The sequence below is a fragment of the Gigantopelta aegis genome, chromosome 5, assembly GCF_016097555.1.
Source record: "Gigantopelta aegis isolate Gae_Host chromosome 5, Gae_host_genome, whole genome shotgun sequence".
Taxonomy (NCBI): domain Eukaryota; kingdom Metazoa; phylum Mollusca; class Gastropoda; order Neomphalida; family Peltospiridae; genus Gigantopelta; species Gigantopelta aegis.
In genome coordinates, this window is record NC_054703.1 from 1,042,306 (window position 1) to 1,068,540 (window position 26,235).

The 26,235-nt window shown below is 34.6% G+C and overlaps 1 protein-coding gene across 1 annotated transcript in view; it reads right to left on the minus strand.

Moving 5' to 3' along the window:
- Nucleotides 1-14,429: 14,429 nt before the first annotated feature.
- LOC121373416 (guanine nucleotide-binding protein G(q) subunit alpha) overlaps nucleotides 14,430-26,235 on the minus strand; it is a 38,640-nt gene continuing 26,834 nt past the window's right edge. The window contains exons 6-8 of the mRNA XM_041500060.1: nucleotides 21,947-22,100; nucleotides 21,168-21,275; nucleotides 14,430-18,491 (exon numbers count right to left, since the gene is read on the minus strand). Of these exons, the coding sequence (XP_041355994.1) occupies nucleotides 18,409-18,491; nucleotides 21,168-21,275; nucleotides 21,947-22,100 (345 nt within the window). The 3' untranslated portion in view covers nucleotides 14,430-18,408. The remainder of the gene's footprint in view (nucleotides 18,492-21,167; nucleotides 21,276-21,946; nucleotides 22,101-26,235) is intronic.

Genomic DNA, 26,235 nt, shown 5'->3' on the forward strand with positions numbered 1-26,235 from the left:
GAGCCAAATGGATAGATGAAGGTGAACGAATTTCTAACTATTTCTGTAACTTAGAAAATAGGATCTTTATTAGCAAGTCTATAACTCAAATTGAGAAAAATAATGGCTCTGTCGTTACAAATAAAAATGAACTTATGCATGAGACAAAAGACTTTTATGAAAACCTCTATTCTTCAAAAGAAGATACGATAGCTGATACTGACCTCCATGACTTATTTTTAGGTCAAGATATAAATAGACTTAACAGAAAACAAGCAAACTCTTTAGAGGGTTTATTGACATATGAAGAATTATCAAATGCTTTAAAACGTACAAAGAACAAAAAAAGTCCAGGGTCTGACGGTTTCTCTGCCGAATTTTTTTAATTTTTTGGGAAAGATATTGGTTATTTTGTTCTTAGATCTGTGAATTATGCTTCTATTAATGGTGAATTATCTATAACACAGAAACTTGGAATAATTACCTGCATACCCAAAAGGATAAACCCAAACGTTTTCTAACTAACTGGCGTCCCATTTCACTCTTAAATATTGTTTATAAATTAGCATCAACCTGCATATCAGAAAGACTAAAAGGGGTACTCCATATTCTCTTAACTGGGTTTATGTCAAATAGATACATCGGTGACAATATAAGGATCCTGTATGATATTTTGTATTGTACTGAATCTCAAAATATTCCAGGAATGTTTCTAAGAGTAGATTTTGAAAAGGCATTTGATACGATCTCTTGGTCATTTTGACATAAAACTCTTGATTTCTTTGGATTTGGAGAAGATATTAAACGATGGATTTTTGTGTTCTATAAAAATATTAAATCCAGTGTTATAGTCAACGGAAATGTATCATCATCCTTTAACATTTACAGAGGATGCAGGCAAGGAGACCCATTATCTCCGTATATATTCCTCCTCTGTGTAGAAATTCTTGCAGAGCTTATTCGTAAAAATAAGAATATTAAAGGCATTTCAATAAACAGCAAAGCATATCTTATTTTACAATACGCTGATGATACAGATTTTATACTTAATGGTAGCAGAACATCTTTTGAAGAAACTAGAGCAACTTTAAATAGATTTGCGGATTTATCAGGACTAAAAATAAATTATGATAAATCTGAAGTATAGTTCAGTAAGATATTTACAACATTTAAATCTAAAATGGAATCCTCCAATTTTTAAAGCACTTGGAATTATCTTTAGTACTGATATTTCTGAAATAACTAAACTTAATTACAACTCTAAACTGTCTGAAATTAAACAGATTATAAATAGATGGATGAGAAGATTTGTAACACCACTTGGCAGAATAGCTATAATAAAAGCCTTATTAATATCTAAACTCAACTATTTACTCTTAACTTTACCAAACCCCACTAAGTCGTTTTAGTGTGAATTAAACAAAATATTATTCAGGTTTGTATGGAACCAAAAACCAGATAGGATAAACAGAATAACTGTATGTAAACATGTTAAAGAAGGAGGCCTCGGTATGATAGATATATTTAATTATGTCAAGGCTTTAAAGATTACCTGGATTCGAAAATTGGAAACGAAAGATTCAAAATGGAAATCTATTTTATTTGCTTGTTTTCCTCAATTTCGTAATATTTCTGTATTTGGTAACGACTTCCCCTCAAAATGTTTCAAAAATGTAAATAACCTGTTTTGGAAGGACTGTATTCAGGCTTTTTACGACTTCTCGACAGCAATAAAAGTAACATCCTTTGAAGATTTCTTATCTGAACCAATTTTTTATAATTCCCAAATAAAAATTGATAGGAAAACCTTTTGAAAAAGAAATGGCTTGAGAAAGGCATTTCTCAGATTTGCGATCTTGTTAATAAGCGAGGAGATTTTTTGACTTTAAATGAATTTAATGATATATACGAGTTAGATGGGGGGGGGGGGTTCTAGAATACCATGGCGTCGTTAATTCCGTTAAGTCATATTTTAGGAAAACAAATATTAAAAAAGTTGAAACAAATATCTCCTTGGACGATTCTCCGGTTCAACGGACACTTTGCTCTATTAGAAAAGGCTCAAAATTATATTATTATACATTAACGTTGTCGAAAGTTCCAAATATTGCCATACTAAAATGGCAACTTCATTTCACTTCCAACCTAAACTGGTCTGTTATCTATTTAAAGCCATTTATAACCACTCAAGAAATAAAATTAAGATGGTTCCAATATAGAATTTTACACAGGATACTGACTACCAAAACTTATTGACAGTGAAATGTGTACTTTTTGTCATGAAATGCGAGAATCTATAGAACATCTATTTTGGGAATGTAAAGTTGTTCAGCTTTTTTGGAACAATTTTTTGAATTGGTTGTTAAAATCTTGTAATCATATATTTAACCTAAATTTATCATTTGAACTTGTTATATTTGGATGTAAAAGTAATACTAAAACAGATAATATTTTTGATTTATTATTATTGTTAGCTAAGTATTTTATATATAAATGCAAAGTGCAAATTGTACAGTTAAACATTACTTATTTCCAAAACGAAGTTAAACAAAGATACCTGATTGAGAAACATATCCACTACAGTAAAAGCTGCTTTAATAAATCCGTTACTAAGTGAGCAATGTCCCATTCTCTATTTGATATATAATTTTAAAATTACTTTTGTTCATTCATTTTTCATCAGCCCCAACAGGTCATGTAAAATTGATGTAAAGTAAAACACCTTCATATCTGTATGCCTATTGTATATCCTACTTCTTTTTACAGACCACTGAAATGTTGTTATAAATAATGATAAATATGTACATAATCAAAACACGTGCGTGTGTGTGTGTATGTGTGTGCATATTTGTTTTTCCTCCATCTCTCTCTCTCTCTCTCTCTCTCTCTCTCTCTCTCCTCTCTCTCTCTCTCTCTCTCTCTCTCTCTCTCTCGCTCTCATTTTTATATATCATTATATACTTTCATTTACTCTAGATACTTGTTAAAATCCAGGTCCTTGTGAATATATTATTTTAATTAAGTCTGCCTATAAAGTAGTAACTACATTATGTGTGTATAAATTATATATAAAATTACTGTAACAACCCATGTCTTCTCCCTTTGCATGGGTTGATATTTGTCAACAAGGGAATGGTCAAGAAAAATAAAGAGTTATTAATATGGAAAATATATATATATATATATTATGCACAACCATTAAGCAGTCCATTGTGTGTGTGTGTGTGTGTGTGTGTGTGTGTGTGTGTGTGTGTGTGTGTGTGTGTATACATACATACATGCGTGTGTGTGTGTGTGTGTATATATATATATTCACTGGCGTAGGAAGCAAGTGCCCCCCCCCCCCCCACACACACACACACTTTTCAGATACTTTGGCCCCCTCCCCACACTTTTTGGCTGTGTGTGTGTGTGTGTGTGTGTGTGTGTGTGTGTGTGTGTGCGCGCGCGCGCGCGCGTACATTCCCCCGTCTTGCCACCTTCATACGCCACTGGTATATGTACATAAATAAAAGTGGGTTTTTTTCAAATGTGCGTGTTAGTTTGAGTTATGTTTTTGGTAGTGCGTGTGTACTGGTGTGGGCTTGTTTTGTAGGCTATTGTTTATTTGGGAGCAGATTTATTGTTGTTACTGGTGTTGTTGTTTTTTTGTTTTGTTTTTTGTTTTTGGGTTTTTTTGGGGGAGAGGTAAAATTGTTGAGGGGGGAGGGGGTATTTTTAAAATATTAGGTTTTTTTTTTTGCCTGCCACTTACGCTTATAATCATGTATAGAACAATGTCTTCATTTTAACTTTTAACCTTAAATAATCGTCATGCAAGAGTAACATAAATATGTTCACACAGATATTTTAATGTAAACAAAACATGTAGGCCTACTGTTACTATAGGTAGATGTTTTTAGGTTAAACCATATATTTAGCTGTTATTACAGCAAAATTTACACTGTATAATGCAATGTATATAGGCCTAATTAATTTACAGCAAACGAAATATTTAGTCAAACAGGCGCATGTGCAGGAAATTGTGTAACTGGCTAGTGGTGTTTTTAGGGGAGGGGTCGGGTCATACGTCCCCAGAAATACACTGAAAAAAACAAGACAAACATAATATAGCACGTGGTGAAGGGGACTGTTCTGATCGGAATATTACATCCCATCCTACAAAAATGTTGTTTTTGTAAATAATTTAAGTTTGGTTTGACGTAAAAATAAAAATAAAAGTTTTTTGGAAATAACAAAAATATACTATTTTTGTGTGTAATTTAGAAAACAAGCGGCTCAGAAATAAATAACTTGTAAATTCCATAGTATGAAAAAATTCATTCCCCGTGGGACGCACTATAAACAATGTTTCTATGATCTATTACAACGGTATTACTGTCACACACAATTTATTAAAACTGCAGGTGTGTTTGTATGTTTAAATGAAATTATGATAATTAATGCGAGTTATACCAAAACGCAATTTCATCACTTAATTTTTACCTGTATCATTCTTTATTTTTAAAGCATAGGTGGGGACATTTATGATGCCAGGGATTGACATGCATAACTCTCAGTTGAAGATTTACAAACAACTGTGACCATCGTTTTTCCACCTGTGGTTTTGTTCCCGTTGTTGGAAGCTCCCTTTTTCGTAAATATTCCTGCAACCTAACCTTTGTAATCTTTTTTGGAGGCACATTTTCATCGCTGATCCAGGAATTTATATCATGATCGTCCATATTTGTTCAAACCGGAACGCGCCAGAAGTCGAGAGTGGTTAGGGGACGTAACTCTGCCTATATTTTTTTAGAATTTCTAATAGAGGCTATTCCTCGCTTATGTCCCTTCCCATATCTCCGGGTAACCCATGTTAAAAGCGTGGTTTTGTAAACACGGGTAAAACACACTCATGTGAAATGCACCACGGGTGTAGGTCTTGGTAAAGTTTTTCAGTGTTTTATGTAAACTAGTGTTAAACCTAGGTTTTCATATAACCTAGTGCTATGAAACCCAGACATATGAAATCGACCCTAAAAGTTTTATAAGCACCAGGGCCCGTGCTTATAGGGTGTATACTACCAAATCAAATCCCATAGACGACAATAGTAACATATGCGGCTAAAATTCCTACCTGCAACGTATCAACCGACATAAACGCCACGGATATAAATACTACCACCCCTTACACTTAAAGTGAATCAGAAAAAAATGGGGGTCAAGCTGCTCGTTTCTGAGATAACGGGTAGCGTCTATGACTACCCTAGTTTCGCACAAAATTTGAGTACTTTTTTTTACAGGTACCCCATACATGTTTCAAGCACAAGGCTACTTGACACATTGGTACTAGATGAAATAAAATTGCACATTTATTTTACCCAGATGAAACTATTATTTTTTACAACCAACACACTCACATTTATAACCAATCACAGGACTTGTGGTGTTCACTTCTCTATCAAAAGTTCGCTGCACCTCGAACTTTGACCCAGCCGGAAGTTATTTGGTATAGTATTACCTTAAAGGCCTAAAATTTAAAAAAAAAAGAAAAAAGGCCAGACTCAATCTCTAATGACGTCGCACGCATACAATTTGTATGGCGTTGGCATGATGTTCACATCTCAAGACTCTTTATTATTCTCGTGTCTAGACTAAACGTTTTATAAGCATCAGGCCTCTGGCCTTGTGTTATGCTCACATCAGCTATACATATTTAACACATTTCTTTATTTCAAAACAGAAAAGAGGGACCCATCAATATGAACACTGACACACCTACCTACCTACCCCCACCCCCGTCTCGTACGCTTTTGGCTGTAAATGCTCCAGTTGCCTTGTGTGATGTTTAACTATGCATGGAGATATATACATAATAATGTAGGCCCTGTGTACTTCAATCGGTTTTAAATAAGTATTGGCAGAGCACGGGAGCGAAGCCCACCCACCTAACCTCCCGCCTAAAAACGAGTTTTAGTCCGGCTAAAAAATGCGATTGTCCTCGAAAGTCGAAGTTAGGGTAGGCCCCTATTAAGTTGTTCATTTTGTCCTTGAACGTATGTGCGCGCTTACAGGTAGTACTAAACCAAATAACTTCCGGCTGGGTCAAAGTTGGAGGTGCAGCGAACTTTTGATAGAGAAGAGAACACCACAAGTCCTGTGATTGGTTATAAATGTGAATGTGTTGGTTGTTAAAAATAATAGTTTCATCTGGGTAAACAAAATATGCAATTTTGTTTCATCTAGTACCAATGTGTCAATAGCTTTGTGCTTGAAACATTTATGGGGTACCTGTAAAAAAAAGTACTCGAATTTTGTGCGGATCTAGGGTAGTCATAGACACTACCGTTATCTCAGAAACGAGCAGCTTGACCCCCAATTTTTTCTGATTAACTTTAAGTGTGAGGGGTGGTAGTATTTATATCCGTGGCGTTTATGTCGATTGATACGCTGCAGGTAGGAGTTTTAGCCACATGTTACTATTGTCGTCTATGTGATTTGTATTGGTAGTATACACCCTACACTTGATTCTTGACATATATCCCATTAGTTGTTAATCCGAGCACACATCATAACTCGGGATTTGAGGAAATTGCAACATAACTGAGGTGGCCAACTTTCTGCTGGCAGTTGGTAGTCAAATCCTAGCATATGATTTAGAACATGTTCCAACCATAGTTCCAATTCAGGTGTTCTCACAATACGATTCCCATCGTATGTGACAAATTGTATAGTCAGGCACGGCAGAGCCGGGGGCTCTAACACGCCCAATACTTTTGAATTAAAAATAGTAGTAGTAGTAAATCTTAAAGCCGCACACCCTAGTTCCATCCAGCGAAAATAAATTATAATTTGGTTAATCTACAAACCTGTAACACACTTAGATCACATTTTTATCAAATAGAGTGAAAAAGCAGGTTTTATATCGATAAATACCATGGGAATCCCCATGTCCCAATTGCTTGAAATAATTTTGAAAGTTTGTATTCTGATGTCACCGGCAGATGTCGCTCGAAGCACAATGTCTACGTCACGACAAATTTCACAGACTTGGGGTGCGTTCTTTTCACCTCTCCTGGACATGTTCCAACTGTTCTGTCCTGGTTGTATCCCCTCTCCAGATATCGTAGGACTTAGCAAAATTATTGGTTTTAAGGGTTTGTAACGTTTTGTATTGAGATACTTACTTGTCTGAACTTTGTTACTGAAAATGTTCACGAACTATGAACAAAAATCTCACAAATGAACAACAAAAAATCGGATGTTGATTGCGCGAACCGTGCACAAGAAAACAAACCGAACCAAAATGATAACGGTCACGTGGTATACCAACGTCTGTGAAATTGAAATGGAAATATCCCGTCTAAAAATAGATTAGACCTTGTCTGCTCAACGTTTTTTTCTTAAACGTGCGTCCGTTTTTCAGAAATACGAAAAATGCATTTTGTGGTATTACAAACACCAGGATTACCAAAAAAACCCACTTCAGGTGAATGGAAATGTATATTCTAAATAATAAACGGTAAGTAAAGTGCAATTTTATTTGTGAAAAAATGGGTTTAATAGCGAAAAACAACGCCGTAATGGTTAACAACTAGCCGTAACTAGGGTGTGTCCCTTTAAGGCAGAGATGAATTATACTTGTGGAATGAAAGAAATTTCATTTTCGGAAATCTAGTTTAACATTTTTTAAGGGGAAGCATATCCCTAAAAACTTTGCTTTGTGCCCTCCATCTGTCACACACCCCCCCCCCCCCCCCGCAAGTCTACTTGCTTGCTTGTCGCGCCTGACAACAAAGGAGTTTTATTTAACGACGCACTCAACACATTTTATTGACAGACATGGTCAAGGACCACAGATATTGAGAGGAAACCCGCTGTCGCCACTTCATGGGCTACTCTTTTCGATTAGCAGCAAGGGATCTTTTACATGCGCCATCCTACTGACAGGATAGTACATACCATGGTCTTTGTTACACCAGTTGTGGAGCACTGGCTGGAACGAGAAATAGCCCAATGGGTCCACCGAGACAGAGATTCATTCTAGACCGACCGCACATCGAGCCAATTTTTTACCACTGGGCTACGTCCCGCCACGCCCGATAGCGATGAGCGAGGAAGGGGAGTGCGGCCTAAAAGAGTGACAGGTTTTGTGCGGTCAATTCACAGACAGGACAACCCTTACCATCTGATGATCGTTTCTAATACGTGTTCTGACATGACAAACAACAAAACACCATTCTGTATTAAAAAAGGATTATTTTTTTTTTTACTTCATTCAAACACATACGACACATTATAACGGGATGTCACAAAGAATAGTTTCCCAGGTTGCCAACAGATGGCGTTACAAGTAAAGCCCGCCATTTTGTTTTGGCAGTCCACATGTCTAGGATAATATGTGGTACCACGCAAGCTGGATTCTTCAACAAAATGTACTTCAGACATCACTTTCATTATGATGGTATTTTTCGAGCATGGTTTTATATATGGAATATTTCTTGTACACAAATTATTACGTCACTCAACATTCTAACCATCATGCTAACATATACTGAAAATCACATTCACTAGTTTTATTAGCCGCTACACCGAAAGGTCAAAACCCGATAATGGATGACGTGTCATGTAATATCTGTGCTAAAAATAGCTCCCACTTCTGCCACTACCCCCCCCCCCCCCACACACACACACACACCTATAGATCATTAACATCATTTTTATATAGCAAAAACTGACAAGATATTTCTAAAGATGTGTGGGAATTAATATCACAAGTAAAAAAAAAAAATAACATGATTTTGTTTTGTGATACATCTTTGAAAGAAGACAACTTTTGAGTGCTGATGACGTCACATGATGTAAAGATGACGTCACATAATGTAAAAGATGATGTCACATGATGTAAAGATGACCTGAAGAGTGAAGTCTGGTTCATACATTTTGTTAAGAATGTGCAACAGTGGTACAACAATCATATAATAATAATAATAATAATAATCATAATAATAACCCAAAAAAAAAGAAAGAAAAAAAAAAACAAAAACATTGTGCAACAAACTCATTTTAACTCTCTCTATCACTCTCCTCTCTCTCTCTCTCTCTCCCTCCTTCAAGATCAGACATTCAGAACTACACATAAGCTCTACGAAAAAAAGAAAAAGAAAGAACATACAAAAAACCCAGCATGTGGCATTCTTCATAGAGAAAACCTTTTTCATTAAATAAAATTAAACAGCATAAATTAAGAAAGTCAAATGCCAGTTTGATCTTCTAATCCAAACAGTGGGAGTTTTTTTTTATCCCAACATCTAAAATAATTGAATGTACTCCACCCTTTATTACTAAAATAATTAAAAGCAGCCCACCCTCTATTATTTTCCCAACAAACAAGTCTGCCTTGTGATTTGTTATCTTAAACCTAAAAATAACCTGATAATAGTAATATAGTAATATTAAAAAAAAAATTCCAGTTAATTTAGAAAAGGAGTGAAAATTATTTTGAAATTTTAATTTTTTTTTTTTTTTTTGTTTTAAATTTAACATCTGCCGCCCATTAAACAAAATATTTCACCGAAAATCTATCATTTATATTATTATGACCTAATCCTAACTGAAATTAGAATTGTAAAGATACCAGTTATACTTCTTTTTTATGATTAGGGTTACATCATACATTTCAGTACTCTATATTTTACTAAAACAACCTGATAATTTGATTATTTTTATCACGAACCAGAAACATGACAAAGTATTTGTCCAGGGAACATTTTGTTCAGTATCGCGTTGCAATTCCCTACACAAATTTCAGAGATCGCTACACACAAGTTTAAAACATTAAACTGCAGTCCCTAATCAATTTTCAATTGACTAGAAATATTGCTAATTAAGATTTTGAAAACAAAATATTCCCTGTTGTCATTGTACAACACAACCTACTACATAGCTAAAGAACTTAGAAAGAAAGGAGTTACAGGAGGAGGGTTCTGGTCCCCACCCCACCCTCATATGACAGATCATTTTATATATATATTTAGTCAAAACTACAGGCTCGCGTTTCTGGGTTTCATGCACTAAACATTTCACACCAACCCTATATCCACCCCTGCATACGTAATGAACCCTAATCCATATCAAACATTTAATTTCAGAAAACGTACAAAAACAATTTGAGCAGCCGACAGTGAGTCCCATTTATGTTAAAACATTTGAGCAAAACTCGTATGTAGGTCACGTGACAACTGGTCGAACTCCCATGACTAGCTCATTTAGGATTCTGACATCATCAAAAAGACCGTGTTATTCCCACAATAGCAATTTCTGTACATTTGTTGCGTGTTGTCCAAAATGACCAACGAAAATTAAAAATGGTGTGTGCGTCACATTATAGATTAATATACCCATTATTATAATCCTTGAATATACTCTAACAGGGCTCGAAATTAACAATGGCACTGTTGCGATTCGAACTGTTGGCACTGATGCGATATGAATTGCTGTAGATTAGGGATTTTACCAATGGCAGTTTCTTGCCATTAGATAAAAATTATTGCCGTCTGTTAAAAAGGGATACATTTTCATTCAAAATTGCCATTGTTGAGTATTGATTTGAAAATTGCCATAGGTAACAAATTGCTTATTTCGAGCTCTGCTGTAAATGCAAGCATTTCTCTAGACTGCTTAAACATGTGTCAATTCAAAATATGGGACCATACTTAAAAGGAAAACTTAGAGGTTTACTTTGTATTCAGGAAAGTTTTAGGAGAGTCTAATCTTCAGCTCGCCTTGATTTTGTTCATGACGAAGACTGAAAATCATTGAAACTCGCCCAAAACATATAAAATAATGTTGCCAGCATCAAGGTCTAGGGTAGCTATAATTATTTAGTAGCAAGTAAAGACTTAAATTAATAATTATTGGCCAGTTTCCTAAGTTTCTGGGCCTGTGCTTATAAAACTTTAGAGTCCAGACTCGATCTCATGACATAACACATACTTAATTTGTATGGCATTGCCATGATGTTCACATCTAAAGACTCTATTAGTCTAAATGTTTTGTAAGCATCAGACCTGGTCTTACTAGTGTTTGTAGTAGTTCAGAATATATTTTATACAGAACAAGGATCAACAGCTTTTGAAAGAAATTTTAAAAGAAACTGCCACTCACACCCAAAAAATAAAATGGACCTGCCCACCCCCCCGCAAATTTTTTTTAAATTGAAACACCCCAGCAAGAACGAAACCGCCCAACAATAAAGTAAGCATTTATAAAAGTGACTGGCTTACTAAACAGTTTGACTCATTTGCACACACAAACGTAAACCCACCCACTCGATCATGATCGCTCAAAAGTATATGCACAATAACATCACTCAAAATTAAATACATTGCACGTAAACATGTAAACGTCAAAGTGTATATTTAGAACAGCCAATCAAAACTCTTTTTGTTTCAAGTGACCAGCTCGCCTGTGAAAGAGGAAAAGCAGACGTGTACAATGAAGTAAAAAATAGCACAATTGAATTTACAATACACAACACATGGAGTTTAACAAAGCCAAGAAAAAAAAGAAGTCAGGTTTTGATTTTAAGTAGCCCGGTTATTATTAAAAAAAAAAAAAAAGGTAAATCTTGCCTGCTACTTAATTAACAAGCTCCAACATACAGAGTAAAAATTAGGTTCACTTCGGATAATTGGTCTGTTGTTATTAATTCAGAACATTATCCCAAGTCCATATACATTTTCAGTGACAATTTCCATTTCATATTCAGTCTTCAGTGCCTTTCTGCATAAGAGTTTTTAAGTAATAATTTGAAAGGAGGAAAATGTCTGACAAACAAAGCCAGTAGTAAAATGGTGGATCGAATTTTTTTTTACCAAGCATGATTTACAATTTATTTTTTATTATTATTTTTTTTAATAAAGAAAAACAATTAAAAAAAAAAAAGAGTCAAAATCCGAAAAATAGCTATGTTTATTATGCATTCATTAGTTTAAAAATGTATCAAATAAATTTATCACAAAAATTTTTGGTTTTTTGTTTTCTTGATTATTTTTTAAATGTCTGCACTTTTCATGCAGCCATTATTAACTGTATGTCCAGCAACTACATATTATTCCAACTTAACTGACTGCGTTACTTGTTATTACTGTTATTATTACTCTGTTTTGCTTTATGCCACTGTATAATTAACCATTTGATATAGCATTTAATTAATAAGTAAAGAGAATAACATATTGGCTCAATGTTGTCTACAATATCTCGTCTTAAAGAAACTTTGAATACCTAACAGAAACAAACCCTGTAATTTGATGCATGCCCATGGTGTTTCCAAAAGAATCTTTAATCCGTCGACGCTTCTATTTATTATATTCCTCTACACAAAATAATTCAGCCACTTTGTTAAATTTTATCATTTTCTATTTTATTGCCCAATTCTTAAATCCATTATGCACACAATTTAAACAAAAATAACATTCACAAAAATGGTAGTTTTGAAGGGCATAACTGGGCGGGGGACAAGAATTTCTAAATATTTTTGTTTTTGGTACACTTGTATGTATGGTTTTGTTTTCCTGACAGTCATGTGGATTTCTCAAACTGTATATATAATTTCAACATCATTATATGCCATGCTGAATTCTTACTAAACTTTCTATCACCTATTAGGGCTCACAATGAGTAGAACACAGTTTTAGTCAATTTACAGCTATCTAAGAGTCTTTTCTTGAGAATGGTTATAAAATGGCTACTTTAAATAAATTTCTATTAGCCAAATACTGAATATGGTTGAAACTTTGTATACGAACTAGCAATTGACTAATTTGGCAAGATACAGGGCAAGTCGTGCCACAATCCAACTATTAAAACTAGGGGTCACATTAGCAATATCAGAAATCAATTGCTAATTATACAGATTTGTTCATTAACGTATAAAAGCCAAACCGCTGAAAACATTTAGCTAATAAATTGCTGCACTAGTGAGTTACACAAATATTTGTTTCATTAAAGTCGCACAGACTTATTGCATGCGATCGAATTGCACCGTGAAAACACCTACATCGGAACCACAAATTGCATGTGACAAGTTGGTGCGACAAATCGAATAATGAGACACCGTTTTATTTTAGTGTCAGCCCTAAAAAAATAAATCATTATAAATTATTTGATTCCTAACAAAAATTGAAGCAAAGGTGAAGTCTGTCATCTTAATAAATTCTCTCAAGTTACTTATTCTGTCAATATACAGATTCTGCCAAAACCAGTGTACATATAAAACACATTCATAGCAACATTTTCCAAAGCATTCCAAAAAAGAAGAAAAAAAGATGATATCTTTTCAAACTGCCAAAAAAGAAATAATTTTATTTACTGATGCACTTAACACATGTTTATTTACGGTTAACTAATAAAATAAAAAATAAAAATTCCCAAATGTGCTACATTCCAAAAAATTACACTTCTTTTGACACACTGTATATTAGCAACATAAAAAAAACCCAACATAAATAATATATTTATTTAGTTCTTGACAGTAAAAAAAAAAGTATATCATATTACATAAAACATTGTAAGTCGAACTTATGAAGCCTTTTTTCTAAGCATTGTAAATGTATGTAGTTACATGCAAGTAAAAAAAAAGGCTTTGCAAATTCGACCCATCATTTATTCCATTCAGTACACTATTATAGTGTATAAATTCTGCCACGTTATATATATATATATATAAAACCTGTTTATTTGGGAAATGGCCTTGAAAAGCATGTCATATTATAACAAAAACAAATTTACATTTATCTGTTCATTTTCTAACAGTACTGCTATGTTACAATTTCTATCCTTTTTTTAATTTATTAAGTTATGACAGTAAAAATCCTGCCATATTATATAAAAATTACATATATTTGGTTTAATAAAGCATCATGTTATAAAAACTGCATTTATGACTGTATATTAATTAAACTCTTAAAAATTACCCAACTTAAAATGGTTATTTCTAAAACCAGCAGATTCAATTTTGTCTTTTACAGGAACTAAAGTTAACGAGACAAAAACTATCAAGACAATTACTGTCCTGCTTTCATTTATTCAGCAAGCAGGCTATTTTCTGAAACCAGCAGACATAAGAGAATTTTACAAATTTGTCTCGATTTGAGACTAATAAATTCAAATTTCGTAGGCCGTGATCAGCTTTTAAAATGAAGCAATTTACAACCATCTTAATAAATTAATTATAAGATATACATTAACCAAATGCATTAAAGGCATATTGTCACAGACCACTTGCCTATTTAATGGTCTAACAAAGTATGACCTGAACAAAAATAAATGTTCCTAAATGTACTTTATTCAACCATCTTAATAACCACCATACTCCATTTGTTAATGATATTTTGTAAAAATAATTGAATTATGGCAATGGTCCATAATTCAAAAACTAAAATTGCCAAGACGGTTGACATGGATTTCACTTGATCATGGTTCAGTTAAGGTGATGCGATAGCTAGATTTTGTTTCCAACAATTAAAGTAATTTTTATTGATTATCCATTTTTAGAGAAATAAGGTCCTTAACTCCGTGACAGTATGCCTTTAAGTAATCTTATAAGAGCAAATGGAAAATGTTTGACAAAATCAAACGAATCATATTCCCCAACTATTACTTTTATGATTAATAGATAGATATTCAACTACCGTAGTCATAAAAAATATTTTAAATGCCAACCGAAATAACCCACCAGGAAAAGAAATAGGAAAGAAAGAAGAAAAAAAAAGGATAGCAAAGGAAAGAAGGAAAAAAAAAAAAAAGGAAAGATATAAATGAAATGTTACCTTAATATATATTATATACAAGTTAATTTCCAACACACAATATGTCCATTTACGGTACATCATTTTCAGAAAAACATGATTTTGTTGCAACATGAGATGCCGTTTATCACAGGTAGCAGTGTTTTTACATCCTGTTCAAAAGCATTTAGATGGAAACCATCATCGTATTGCTAAGTGGCATACCTTCACGGCCAACTCCAAAATGTGAAAACGTATATCGTGTTTTGGAAATCAACTCTTCATTCGTCAGGATAATTCAAACTTTCTGGCAACACCCTAACAACCCTTGAAAATGAAATTTTCACATGACATGACATGAATGGGGGGAAAAAAAAAAAACAACACCCTACAGCAGAAGGAAAAAAAAAAAATAAAAAAAAATAAAAAAAAAAATAATCATGAGGAAATGGCGAACTGCATTATATGACGAGGCAACGGTAGAAATGCAACAACAGACATTATATAACACATCCACACATACTCAATAATAAAAACCACTGATTCCTTCCTCTCATATCAAAGTCACTGGATTAAAAGTGGCTGCTGTTGAAGAGTTTACGATTATATAATACATCAATTCACTTTCTATTATGGCTTGGTTTAGGAGTGACAATCATGCCAGTTTCAAACAGTCCCGGTACGGTACTACGATAACCAACAATAAAGTTTAAAGTTTGTTTTGTTTAACGACACCACTAGAGCACATTGATTTATTAATCATCGGATATTGGATGTCAAACATTTGGTAATTTTCAAACCAACAATCAATTGAATATTGGATGTCAAACATTTGGTAATTTTAAAACCAACAATCAATTGAATTCATCTAGCTGTAGTTAAGACTGGCTGGCTGGTTATCAGCCAGTTTCTGTGTTTCAAAGTGTGACCAAAGCAGTGATAGAAATAAGCAGAATATTTCACAGGACAACTATGTCAACAAACCTACTTGTCCGCCAATATTTTCACATATCCAAATAAATGGTTTGTGTTATTCACATACAAAGATGATTTGATGGCTCAAAAAACAGAAGATAAAAAGCACTAACATTTTAACTTGTACACTGGACAACCACCGATGTATACTTTGGCTGTCCGAGCAGATTTTTCCCATGTCAGTAAAAATCGGCAAGTGCTTATTTTGAAAGCTGCAAAATAATGTATACATTTTTTTTTCCAGTACAGTGACACCAACGTACACTGGACACCCACGGGACCAACTAAAAAGTCTGGTTTTAAGGGAGATCCAATTTAGAGAGATATATTTAAAAAGGGATCATGAAAAAGATCCGGTTTTGAAGGAATTCCGGTTTACAGAATTTCTGGTTTTGATAACTTTCACTGTAGTTGAGATTAACGAAGTAGGAAATTACTGACGTGTCAATGCATTAAAAAAAAATTATATGCTGTAATTACTGACAAACTGACTATGGGTTTGCGGACTGACTTTACTGTTGTGTTGTCAGGTTGCGAATATAAAAAAAGCTGAATTCCATTCTCTTGCAAATCTCAGAATTGCCGTAATCAGGTGCTTTATCTATGCCCTTTTTCTTTGGGCCATTGGACAAAAATTATTGCTGTCAGTTGAAGAGATAACTTTTTATTTTGTATTCAACAAAAAACAAAGAAAAAAAAGGAAGAAAAATCAAATTAAAACCCTGTATGCTATTTTTAACATCCCATTTTCTGTGAAAATGTTTCTTAAGCACTTGCTGCCAAATTTAGATTGACTAGAAAAATTAAGTTTGAATGCTGATTAAAACTGTTTAAAATCGATTATCTACTGGTTTAAACCGGTCCACAGTCATCCAAAACATCCAGAATGGTTTCTTAAAAAAACAAGACTTAACATGAATATATTATAAGCTGCTACAAGCCAAATGCACGCAGATATTATGACTGGTTCGAACCAGTTTAAACCAGCAAAATCTGTGCACAATGAGATCACAGTCCGACACAAACTGGTTTTAGCCAGTACAAGTGGTCTGAAATAAAACTGCAGCATATTTTAAACAAGTTTTAACCAGCACCAGCTGCCTGCGATAAGACCTCAGACCAGTTGGAACCAGTACACCCTGCCTGCAATTGATTCGCACGGTTTGAAACCCGTTTTAACTGGTTCAAACTGCCTGCAATAACATCACAGACATTTTGAAACCAGTTTTAACTGGTCCAAGCTGCCTGCAAAAAAAATAATCAAATAAAAAATCACAGACTTCTTGAAGCCAGTTTCAACCAATATGAACTGTCCACAACATTGCTGGCTGGTGAAACCAAACTTAACCAGTACAAACAGGTTAAGTGGTATTAAACTGACTGGAGTTGGTTTTGACAGATATATACTGGTATGGGAGCGGTCTTATGGCAGAGACATTTTTTGCGAGAGAGAGAGAGAGAGAGAGAGAGAGAGACATGATTTAAAAAACTAGAGTTTACCACAAGCAGGATGGTTCATCCTTTAGTGTCTTGTCTTCATAGTGTATCTATTTACAAATTTGTTTTACTAGTCTCAAACAGTGCAAAGCGTTTTAACAGTCACAAAAAATAACACACAGTACCCCTCCTGCTTTAGATCAGAGGGTCAAAATGATTTCTCCAAAACACAGTGGGGGGTAACATAAACATCGTACTTGCATCATTATTATAATTATATAGCCGGTCCTGTCCAATACGAAATTGCACCGTTTTGTTAATTTTGTGTTTAAATACATTTATAACAAACAAATCAGAGCTTTTTTTTCCCCACTGACCGTGGATCGACCAATCACGTACAATCCGTCCCGTGCGACAGGCGCGAGATATTAACAAAACAAAGACAGTTCCAGCCAGTTCAAACTGCTACACAGAAAGCACAATTCAGTTCCTCTCGTTAGCCTTTCTCAAAGTACGTTCTGCCGGAGTGCGCAGCTGGTAACAAGGGGAGGTTCACTCCATGATAGCAAGGGAGATTACTCCACGCAAGAGGTCACTCCATGATAGCAATGGAGATTGCTCCACACAAGAGGTCACTCCATGGTAGCAAGGGAGATCACTCCACACAGTACAGGAGATCGGTCTGTTCTATTTATAATGAGTAGTGTTTAAAGTGTGGCTGGCATAAGGAACAAGTTTTTAATGGCGCGGTCTCGCGTGTCGGCCCAGCGTCTTGAAACAATTATGTCCTTGACCTTTAAGTGTCCGTAAGGCAGGGCTTCCGTTTGGCAAGGCAAGAGTCAGAGCCTGATGAACGAACATCAGCAAAAAAAAAAAAAAAAAAAAAAATGGATACAAAAACTGGGGCCAATCACAAAGAGAACTGAGTTCACTCACGCATAAATTATGTTGTCCTTGACGACAGCCAGACACTGCTGTTGTTGCTGCTGCTGCTGCTATCATATTTTCACATCCCACGCTAGTTTTTGCAGATGTACAATTTTTTTTTACATGATTATGGTCCGACGGTGCAGTTTTACTTCCATAAAAAAGTAGAAGTGACTTTTTTGCCCAACGTGTCGTCCAGGCAGAGAACACAAACAGCACAAGACCCTGGCTCGTGATTCAGTGCTCCGCTTAACTCGAATCAAGGACACTTTCACGAAAAGACGTTTAATTGCCGACAAAATGTGCTGCCTGCACGGCAGGTTCAAACCAGGTTGTATTCTTTAAGGTTCAGCTGCAGAATGGTGTCCTTAACTGCTGCAAAAACAAACCTGATGTTTTCTGTGTCTGGAATATAGGAAAAAAAACAGAAAAACATGAAACAAACCTGATGTTTTCAGTGTCTGGAATATAAGAAAAAACCCAGAAAAACATAAAACACACCTGATGTTTTCTGTGTCTGGAATATAAGAAAAAAAACGAGAAGAAAAGTGAGTTGGCCATAAAAAAAGGAAAGAATGTTTAAAGTAGGGGTGTAACGACATACTCAAATATTCGGTGCACCGAACTATGTCATAGTTGCATTCGTATTCGTCACCAAGTTAAAGTTAGAGCACATTGATTTATTCATCATCGGCTATTGGATGTCAAACACATGGTCATTTCGACAGTCAGAGAGGAAAACCTCTACATTTTTGCATTAGTAGCAAAGGATTTTTTATATGCACCACCAGACAGGATAGCACATACCACGGCCTTTCATATACCAGTCGTGGTGCACTGGCTGGGGCGAGAAATAACCTAATGGGCCCACCGCCGGGGATCGATCCTAGACCGACTGTGCATCAAGCGAGCACTTTACCACTAACCTACGTCCCGCCCTTCATCATTAAGTGAACCGAATACATATAATATTAACTGTACAATTTATGTTTCTAATTTACACCAACCAAAACGCAATACCGAATAGATTGTTTTGTAGTAGATCAAGTGCACAGACCCATTCTTTTTCATTCAACACACTGGACTGGTACCCTACATGTACCTTCATTTCGCTTCTGTCAAAAACATTAAAAAAACTCACCCATGATTAATCAGTTTTTACTTTAAAAAATAAAAAATACTGTTTTCTTTCTTTCTGCAAAACCTTTTCACTTTTGTATTCATTGAGGTGAATACATATTCATATTTTCCACCATGTGTATTCGTTACGACCCTAGTTTAGGACAAATGTAACAGACAGAAGAAAGGATTGAATGTTTTATTAACACATTTTATATACGGCTATATAGTGTCTGACATATGGTTAAGGACCACATGAAAATTGAGAGAGGAAACTTGCTGTCGCCACTTCATGGGCTACTCTTTTCGATTAGCAGAAAGGGATCTTTTATATGCACCATCCCACAGACAGGAGAGTATATATCATGGCCTTTGTTACACTAGTTATGGAGCACTGACTAGAGCGTGAAATAGCCCAATGTGCCCACCGACGGGGATCAATCTTAGACCAGCCGTACATCAGAGAGAGAGAGACACTGTATTCCACAACGCCACACAAACAGTAAACAGAAAACCAATGCATAATCTGACCCCTCTACTAACTTTGCTCGCCAGTCTAGACCGCCCCTCCCCACCCCACATAATTTTCTACACATGCACCTGCTAGTCTTAATGCAGTTTTTGACATCAAAATAAATTAGTAATATTATTTAACCTTCTGACTACTGCAGGCGACATACTGTACACTATATACAGTGCATTCCCCAATTCATATTTCCTGCCGTTTTGCACATGACTTGTATAACAGGAAACAGAAGTCAATCGAGCTTCCTGTATCTTTAGGTGGTGTTTGTCTTTGCAAAATAACTTGTAATTTTTAGTTAAAAAATTGGTTTTCGGCAAGTATTTTCGCTTGACAACAATGGTGGCACGTCGCCATCATTTTCAGGGATCGATAGCTGATTTTGACAGCTAATTTGATAATAAATTTGATCACTTTACCAACAACGAAAATCATCAAATATTGGGATATGAATCGTAGTTTTTTTATAGTTTTTTTTAAATTCTGGTCAGAAAACCACCGTTATCGGGAATAATAGACATAAATACTGGACAGCTGGCCACAAATGCCGGTAAGTAAATGCGACTTTTTAGATTTTTTGCCCAATTTTAGTCAACATTAACTGATCGAAAATATTATTAAAATTTTAAAAACCCACGAAAATAATACTTACTGATTCAAACATGAACCTTATTTTATGTAAATTTATAAATTATTTAAGTAAATATATGAGAGTAAAAATTATGAACTTGTACCCACTCAACGTGGTTTTTGTCAAAAATTAATCCAGTAGGCTAAAGGTCAATAGCTATGCCTAACCTTGTTGCTAATAAAGAAAGAAATGTTTTATTTAACAACACACTCAACACATTTTATTTACGGTTATATGGTGTCTCACACATGATTAAGGACCACACAGATTTTGAGAGAAAACCCGCTGTAGCCACTTCATGGGCTACTCTTTCCGATTAGCAGCAAGGGATCTTTTATTTGCACTTCAAACAGGCAGGATAGCACAAACCATGGTCTTTGTTGAACCAGTTATGGATCACTGGTCGGTGCAAGTGGTTTACACCTACCCATTGAGCCTTGCGGAGCACTCACTCAGGGTTTGGAGTCGGTATCTGGATTAAAAATCCCATGCCTCGACTGGGATCCGAACCCAGTACCTACCAGCCTGTAGACCGATGGCCTAACCATGACGCCACCGAGACCGGTACGCTGGAATTAAGGAAGGAAGGACATGTTTTATTTAACAACGCACTCAACACATTTTATTTACGGTTATATGGTGTCAGACATATGGTTAAGGACCACACAGATATTGAGAGAGGCCTAACCACGACGCCACCGAGGTTGGTTTGTTACTAATATGAAATGCATGAAAATGAAACGTACAGTATCTGTAGCATATTAAAAATAAAGTCTGGTAACAAAAGTGATACTTAAATAAGACATACCTGTTGCACATGTAAAATGAGAGTAAATGATTTTATCTGGATCAGGATTTAGCTCAACAAACATTTTAAGAATAAATTCTCTTGCTGCCAAGGCATCTTTTTTAGGACCTGAAATTAAAAAAAACAAAAAAACATAATGAAAACCAGGGAAAAGACAAACACAGTTGACAATATTTAAGAATCAAAGTTGGAGATCATTTAGTTTTAAAAATCTTGATCAGCAATATTTCTAGTCTATTGAAAATTTATTAGCGACTACTGTTTAATGTTTTAAAATTGTGGCGATCTCGTGACAAGTGAAAATGATTTCACCCAGGACATAACTATGAATGCTAATAACTGGTAATTCATTTATTATTCTCTATGTAACTGGTGAGTTAAAATCTCACTACTTGACATGATCGTATCATGTGTCCAAAAATCAATCTAAAACAGTCTAAAATAAATGTATAAAAATGCATGTATTCTATACCCGTTTAAAATACACAAATAACTTATGGTAATCAAATTTGCGACTTAATTTTAAATGGGAATTATTCCCCATGTTATTGACTGCAACTTCTTACAACTTTGAATTTGCATCTAACCAACATTTTACAACTTTTGATTTGCTATTACTACATCAGAGAAAATTTTGTTTTCAAGATTTCGATTAGCAATTACTATGTAATGTTTTAGAATTGTGAATCTCTACGTCTGTGTAACCTATATAGCAAATTGTGACAATACTGAAAAAATATGTTCCATACATTATCTGTTCTATTAACAAATGAACTTACCGTCAAATTCTGGGAAATAATCCACCAGATGCGAATGCATTATTTTCTCCTCAAGAAGATCCTTCTTGTTTAGAAAGAGAATAACAGAGGAGTTCTGGAACCATGGGTATGTGATAATTGTCCTAAACAACGCTTTCGACTCCTCCATACGATTCTGAAAAAACAAATACACATATTATACAGAGAAGTCAGAGGTATGTGATAATTGTCCTAAACAACGCTTTCGACTCCTCCATACGATTCTGAAAAAACAAATACACATATTATACAGAGAAGTCAGAGGTATGTGATAATTGTCCTAAACAACGCTTTCGACTCCTCCATACGATTCTGAAAAAACAAATACACATATTATACAGAGAAGTCAGAGGTATGTGATAATTGTCCTAAACAACGCTTTCGACTCCTCCATACGATTCTGAAAAAACAAATACACATATTATACAGAGAAGTCAGAGGTATGTGATAATTGTTCTAAACAATGCTTTCGACTCCTCCATACGATTCTGAAAAAACAAATACACATATTATACAGAGAAGTCAGAGGTATGTGATAATTGTCCTAAACAATGCTTTCGACTCCTCCATACGATTCTGAAAAAACAAATACACATATTATACAGAGAAGTCAGAGGTATGTGATAATTGTTCTAAACAATGCTTTCGACTCCTCCATACGATTCTGAAAAAACAAATACACATATTATACAGAGAAGTCAGAGGTATGTGATAATTGTTCTAAACAATGCTTTCGACTCCTCCATACGATTCTGAAAAAACAAATACACATATTATACAGAGAAGTCAGAGGTATGTGATAATTGTTCTAAACAATGCTTTCGACTCCTCCATACGATTCTGAAAAAACAAATACACATATTATACAGAGAAGTCAGAGGTATGTGATAATTGTCCTAAACAACGCTTTCGACTCCTCCATACGATTCTGAAAAAACAAATACACATATTATACAGAGAAGTCAGAGGTATGTGATAATTGTCCTAAACAACGCTTTCGACTCCTCCATCCGATTCTGAAAAAACAAATACACATATTATACAGAGAAGTCAGAGGTATGTGATAATTGTTCTAAACAACGCTTTCGACTCCTCCATACGATTCTGAAAAAAACAAATACACATATTATACAGAGAAGTCAGAGGTATGTGATAATTGTTCTAAACAACGCTTTCGACTCCTCCATACGATTCTGAAAAAACAAATACACATATTATACAGAGAAGTCAGAGGTATGTGATAATTGTTCTAAACAACGCTTTCGACTCCTCCATACGATTCTGAAAAAACAAATACACATATTATACAGAGAAGTCAGAGGTATGTGATAATTGTTCTAAACAACGCTTTCGACTCCTCCATACGATTCTGAAAAAACAAATACACATATTATACAGAGAAGTCAGAGGTATGTGATAATTGTCCTAAACAATGCTTTCGACTCCTTCACACGATTCTGAAGAAAAAACAACAACATTATACAGAGAAGTCAGAGGTATGTGATAACTGTTCTAAACAACGCTTTCGACTCCTCCATACGATTCTGATTTTTTTTTTACACATATTATACAGAGAAGTCAGAGGTATGTGATAATTGTCCTAAACAATGCTTTCGACTCCTCCACACGATTCTGAAGAAAAAAAATACACATATTATACAGTGAAGTCAGGTGTACTTGATAATTGTCCTAAACAATGCTTTTGACTCCTCCATACGATTCTGAAAAAAACAAATACACATATTATACAGTCAAGTCGGGGGTACATGATAATTGTTCTAAACAATGCTTTCGACTCCTCCACACGATTCTTAAGAAAAAAACCCCACATATTATACAGTGAAGTCAGGGGTACTTGATAATTGTCCTAAACAACACTTTAGACCCCTCTATATGATTCTGAAAAAACAAATAAACATATTATATTATACAGTAAAGTCAGGGTATGTAACAATTGTTTTAAACAATGCTTTCGACTCCTTATGATTCTGAAAAATAAATTAAAATATCAAACAATAAAATCAGGGCATATGCAATTGCATTAAATATCCATAACGTAATATCCATTAACATTTGTATGTTCTTGACAAAAATGCCGAGTTATTTCAATATATTTAAAATCATGCATTTGTCCCTGTATGTAATTGCGTATTTATTCGATTTGAGCCAATATTACATAATACTCAAGTAGCCATCTGTTACACTTGCAATTAGGACCCATGTCTACGATCCGTTGACTGTGTCAATGTCTCCGGTTAGCAAGTTTAGGACAGACGTCACTTTTCGCAACCTTATTTTGACTTTGTACACAATAAATAATTATAATATACATTACCATAATCTCATTTCAAATCAATATTCTGTAATTTTTATTACTTTTTATAATTATAAATTTTTCTTCTTACACAATCTGGTGCATTAGTAATTTTCAAAGAAAACATTTTCAATAGCAATTTTGTATTGGAATTTCCCCGACATTTTGAAGATGGAAATCATGCACCCAGTTTATTGTTATTGTAAGAAGATGCAAAGTGGCGTCATTGTAATACTGACGTCATTCCAATGGGCGTCTTAGCTGAAACAGGTGGAAATAACTCGATTCCAGATGGCGCGACGATCGACAGGGTCCCAGAAACCTGGCCTGGTGCTTATAAAGCTTTTAGAGTCGAGACTCGAGACTCTAATAGAGTCTGAGACAGTAATGTCATGACAACGCCATACAAATTGTATGTGTGTGACGTCATTTGAGATTGAGTCTGGACTCTAAAAGTTTTATAAGCACGGGCCCTGGTTTGTCTCTGACTGGCTTCAGGTTATAAGCGACCAACTGAGTGACTTGAAATTACGTATCAGTTTGTTTTAACAGTAAAGTAATATTTTAAATATCAGAATGTGTTTTGTTGCATTTTTCTTAATGTCTATCTAACTGGGAAAAGGACATAAAAAAAAAAATTGGGGTGGCAAAGTTGAGTTTTTATGCAGCAAAGTGTACCCATGCACACGTTTTTATACAGTGTCAACACGAATGCATTGAATATTATACAAAATATATATTTATTACCTTTACTGTTAAATGTCTTTTCCACCATATCTAAGTATATAAAATACTAGACCGCCCTGTGTAGGAACGTCCTGTATAGAGCCGTCATCACTATATACATATATATATTTTTTTTTTTAATACTACACACCCACACGTTATACCATCGACGTCCCAAACTGCATTCACCTAACAAAAACACGAATACGATATTTACGGAAATATTATTCTACATTTTTCAGCTACGATACGTGAAACAAAATAGATTTTAATCATTTAACGTAAAAAAATCAACAATTTGGATGTAAAACAAATCCATTCTAGTAAACAAAAGTGAAACACCCTACAGTAAACAGGAAAAAGTGCGACGTTTCTAACTGCGTCCAGGCGCATGCGTTTTTGCAAAAAGTATCGTAATGTGCATGTGCAGTTCATTATTTTCCATTTTTAAGACAACTACATGAAAAAATATATGTTTCTTAATTATGCACAGTTGCCGAACACTTAATTTATTCAATTTTTTTAAAAGGAAAAATTCAATTTGTCAAGCATTCTGGTTCAGTCCGCGTTTTATCAACAACACACATCGCTCACACTTGATGTCAATACTGATAGGCATTACGTCCATACCTGTGCATAGTTTGTAAAATATAAATTTTTTAATGAATTGATTCTAAATTAACAAAATTTATATACTCAAAATTATTTACAACTGTTATGAATGGATTATGAATACTATTCACTACAATAGAGGCACAAAAATATAATAATTGAAAACAAATTCTAACAACAGGGGTCCTAAAAATCATAAAAATTAAATTCTTTGGCCTTGTTGATCTGGCACGTGTGACGTCATGTGACACGCATCGAATGTTAATTCATCTTTCTCCATTTTAAGTCAATTTCTACGAGTCATGTGGACCCCATATCGGTAATTTAAAGGAATAAACAAAAACGACTTAGTAAAATTAATGGTTTTAGGGTTTTGTAAAGTTTTGTATTTAGATACTTACTTTTCTCAACTTTATTGTTTATAAAAATGTTCCTGAACTGTGAAGAAAAACCTTATAAATGAACGACATGCCGATGACAACAAATCGGATGTTGATTGCGCGAACCGTGCACGAGAAAACAAAGTGAACGGAATTTGAAGCATAACGCAGTTAGTGACGTTGACGATATATAAAAACAATCCCAGCTTTTCATATATATTTTATTGATTATTATCCAC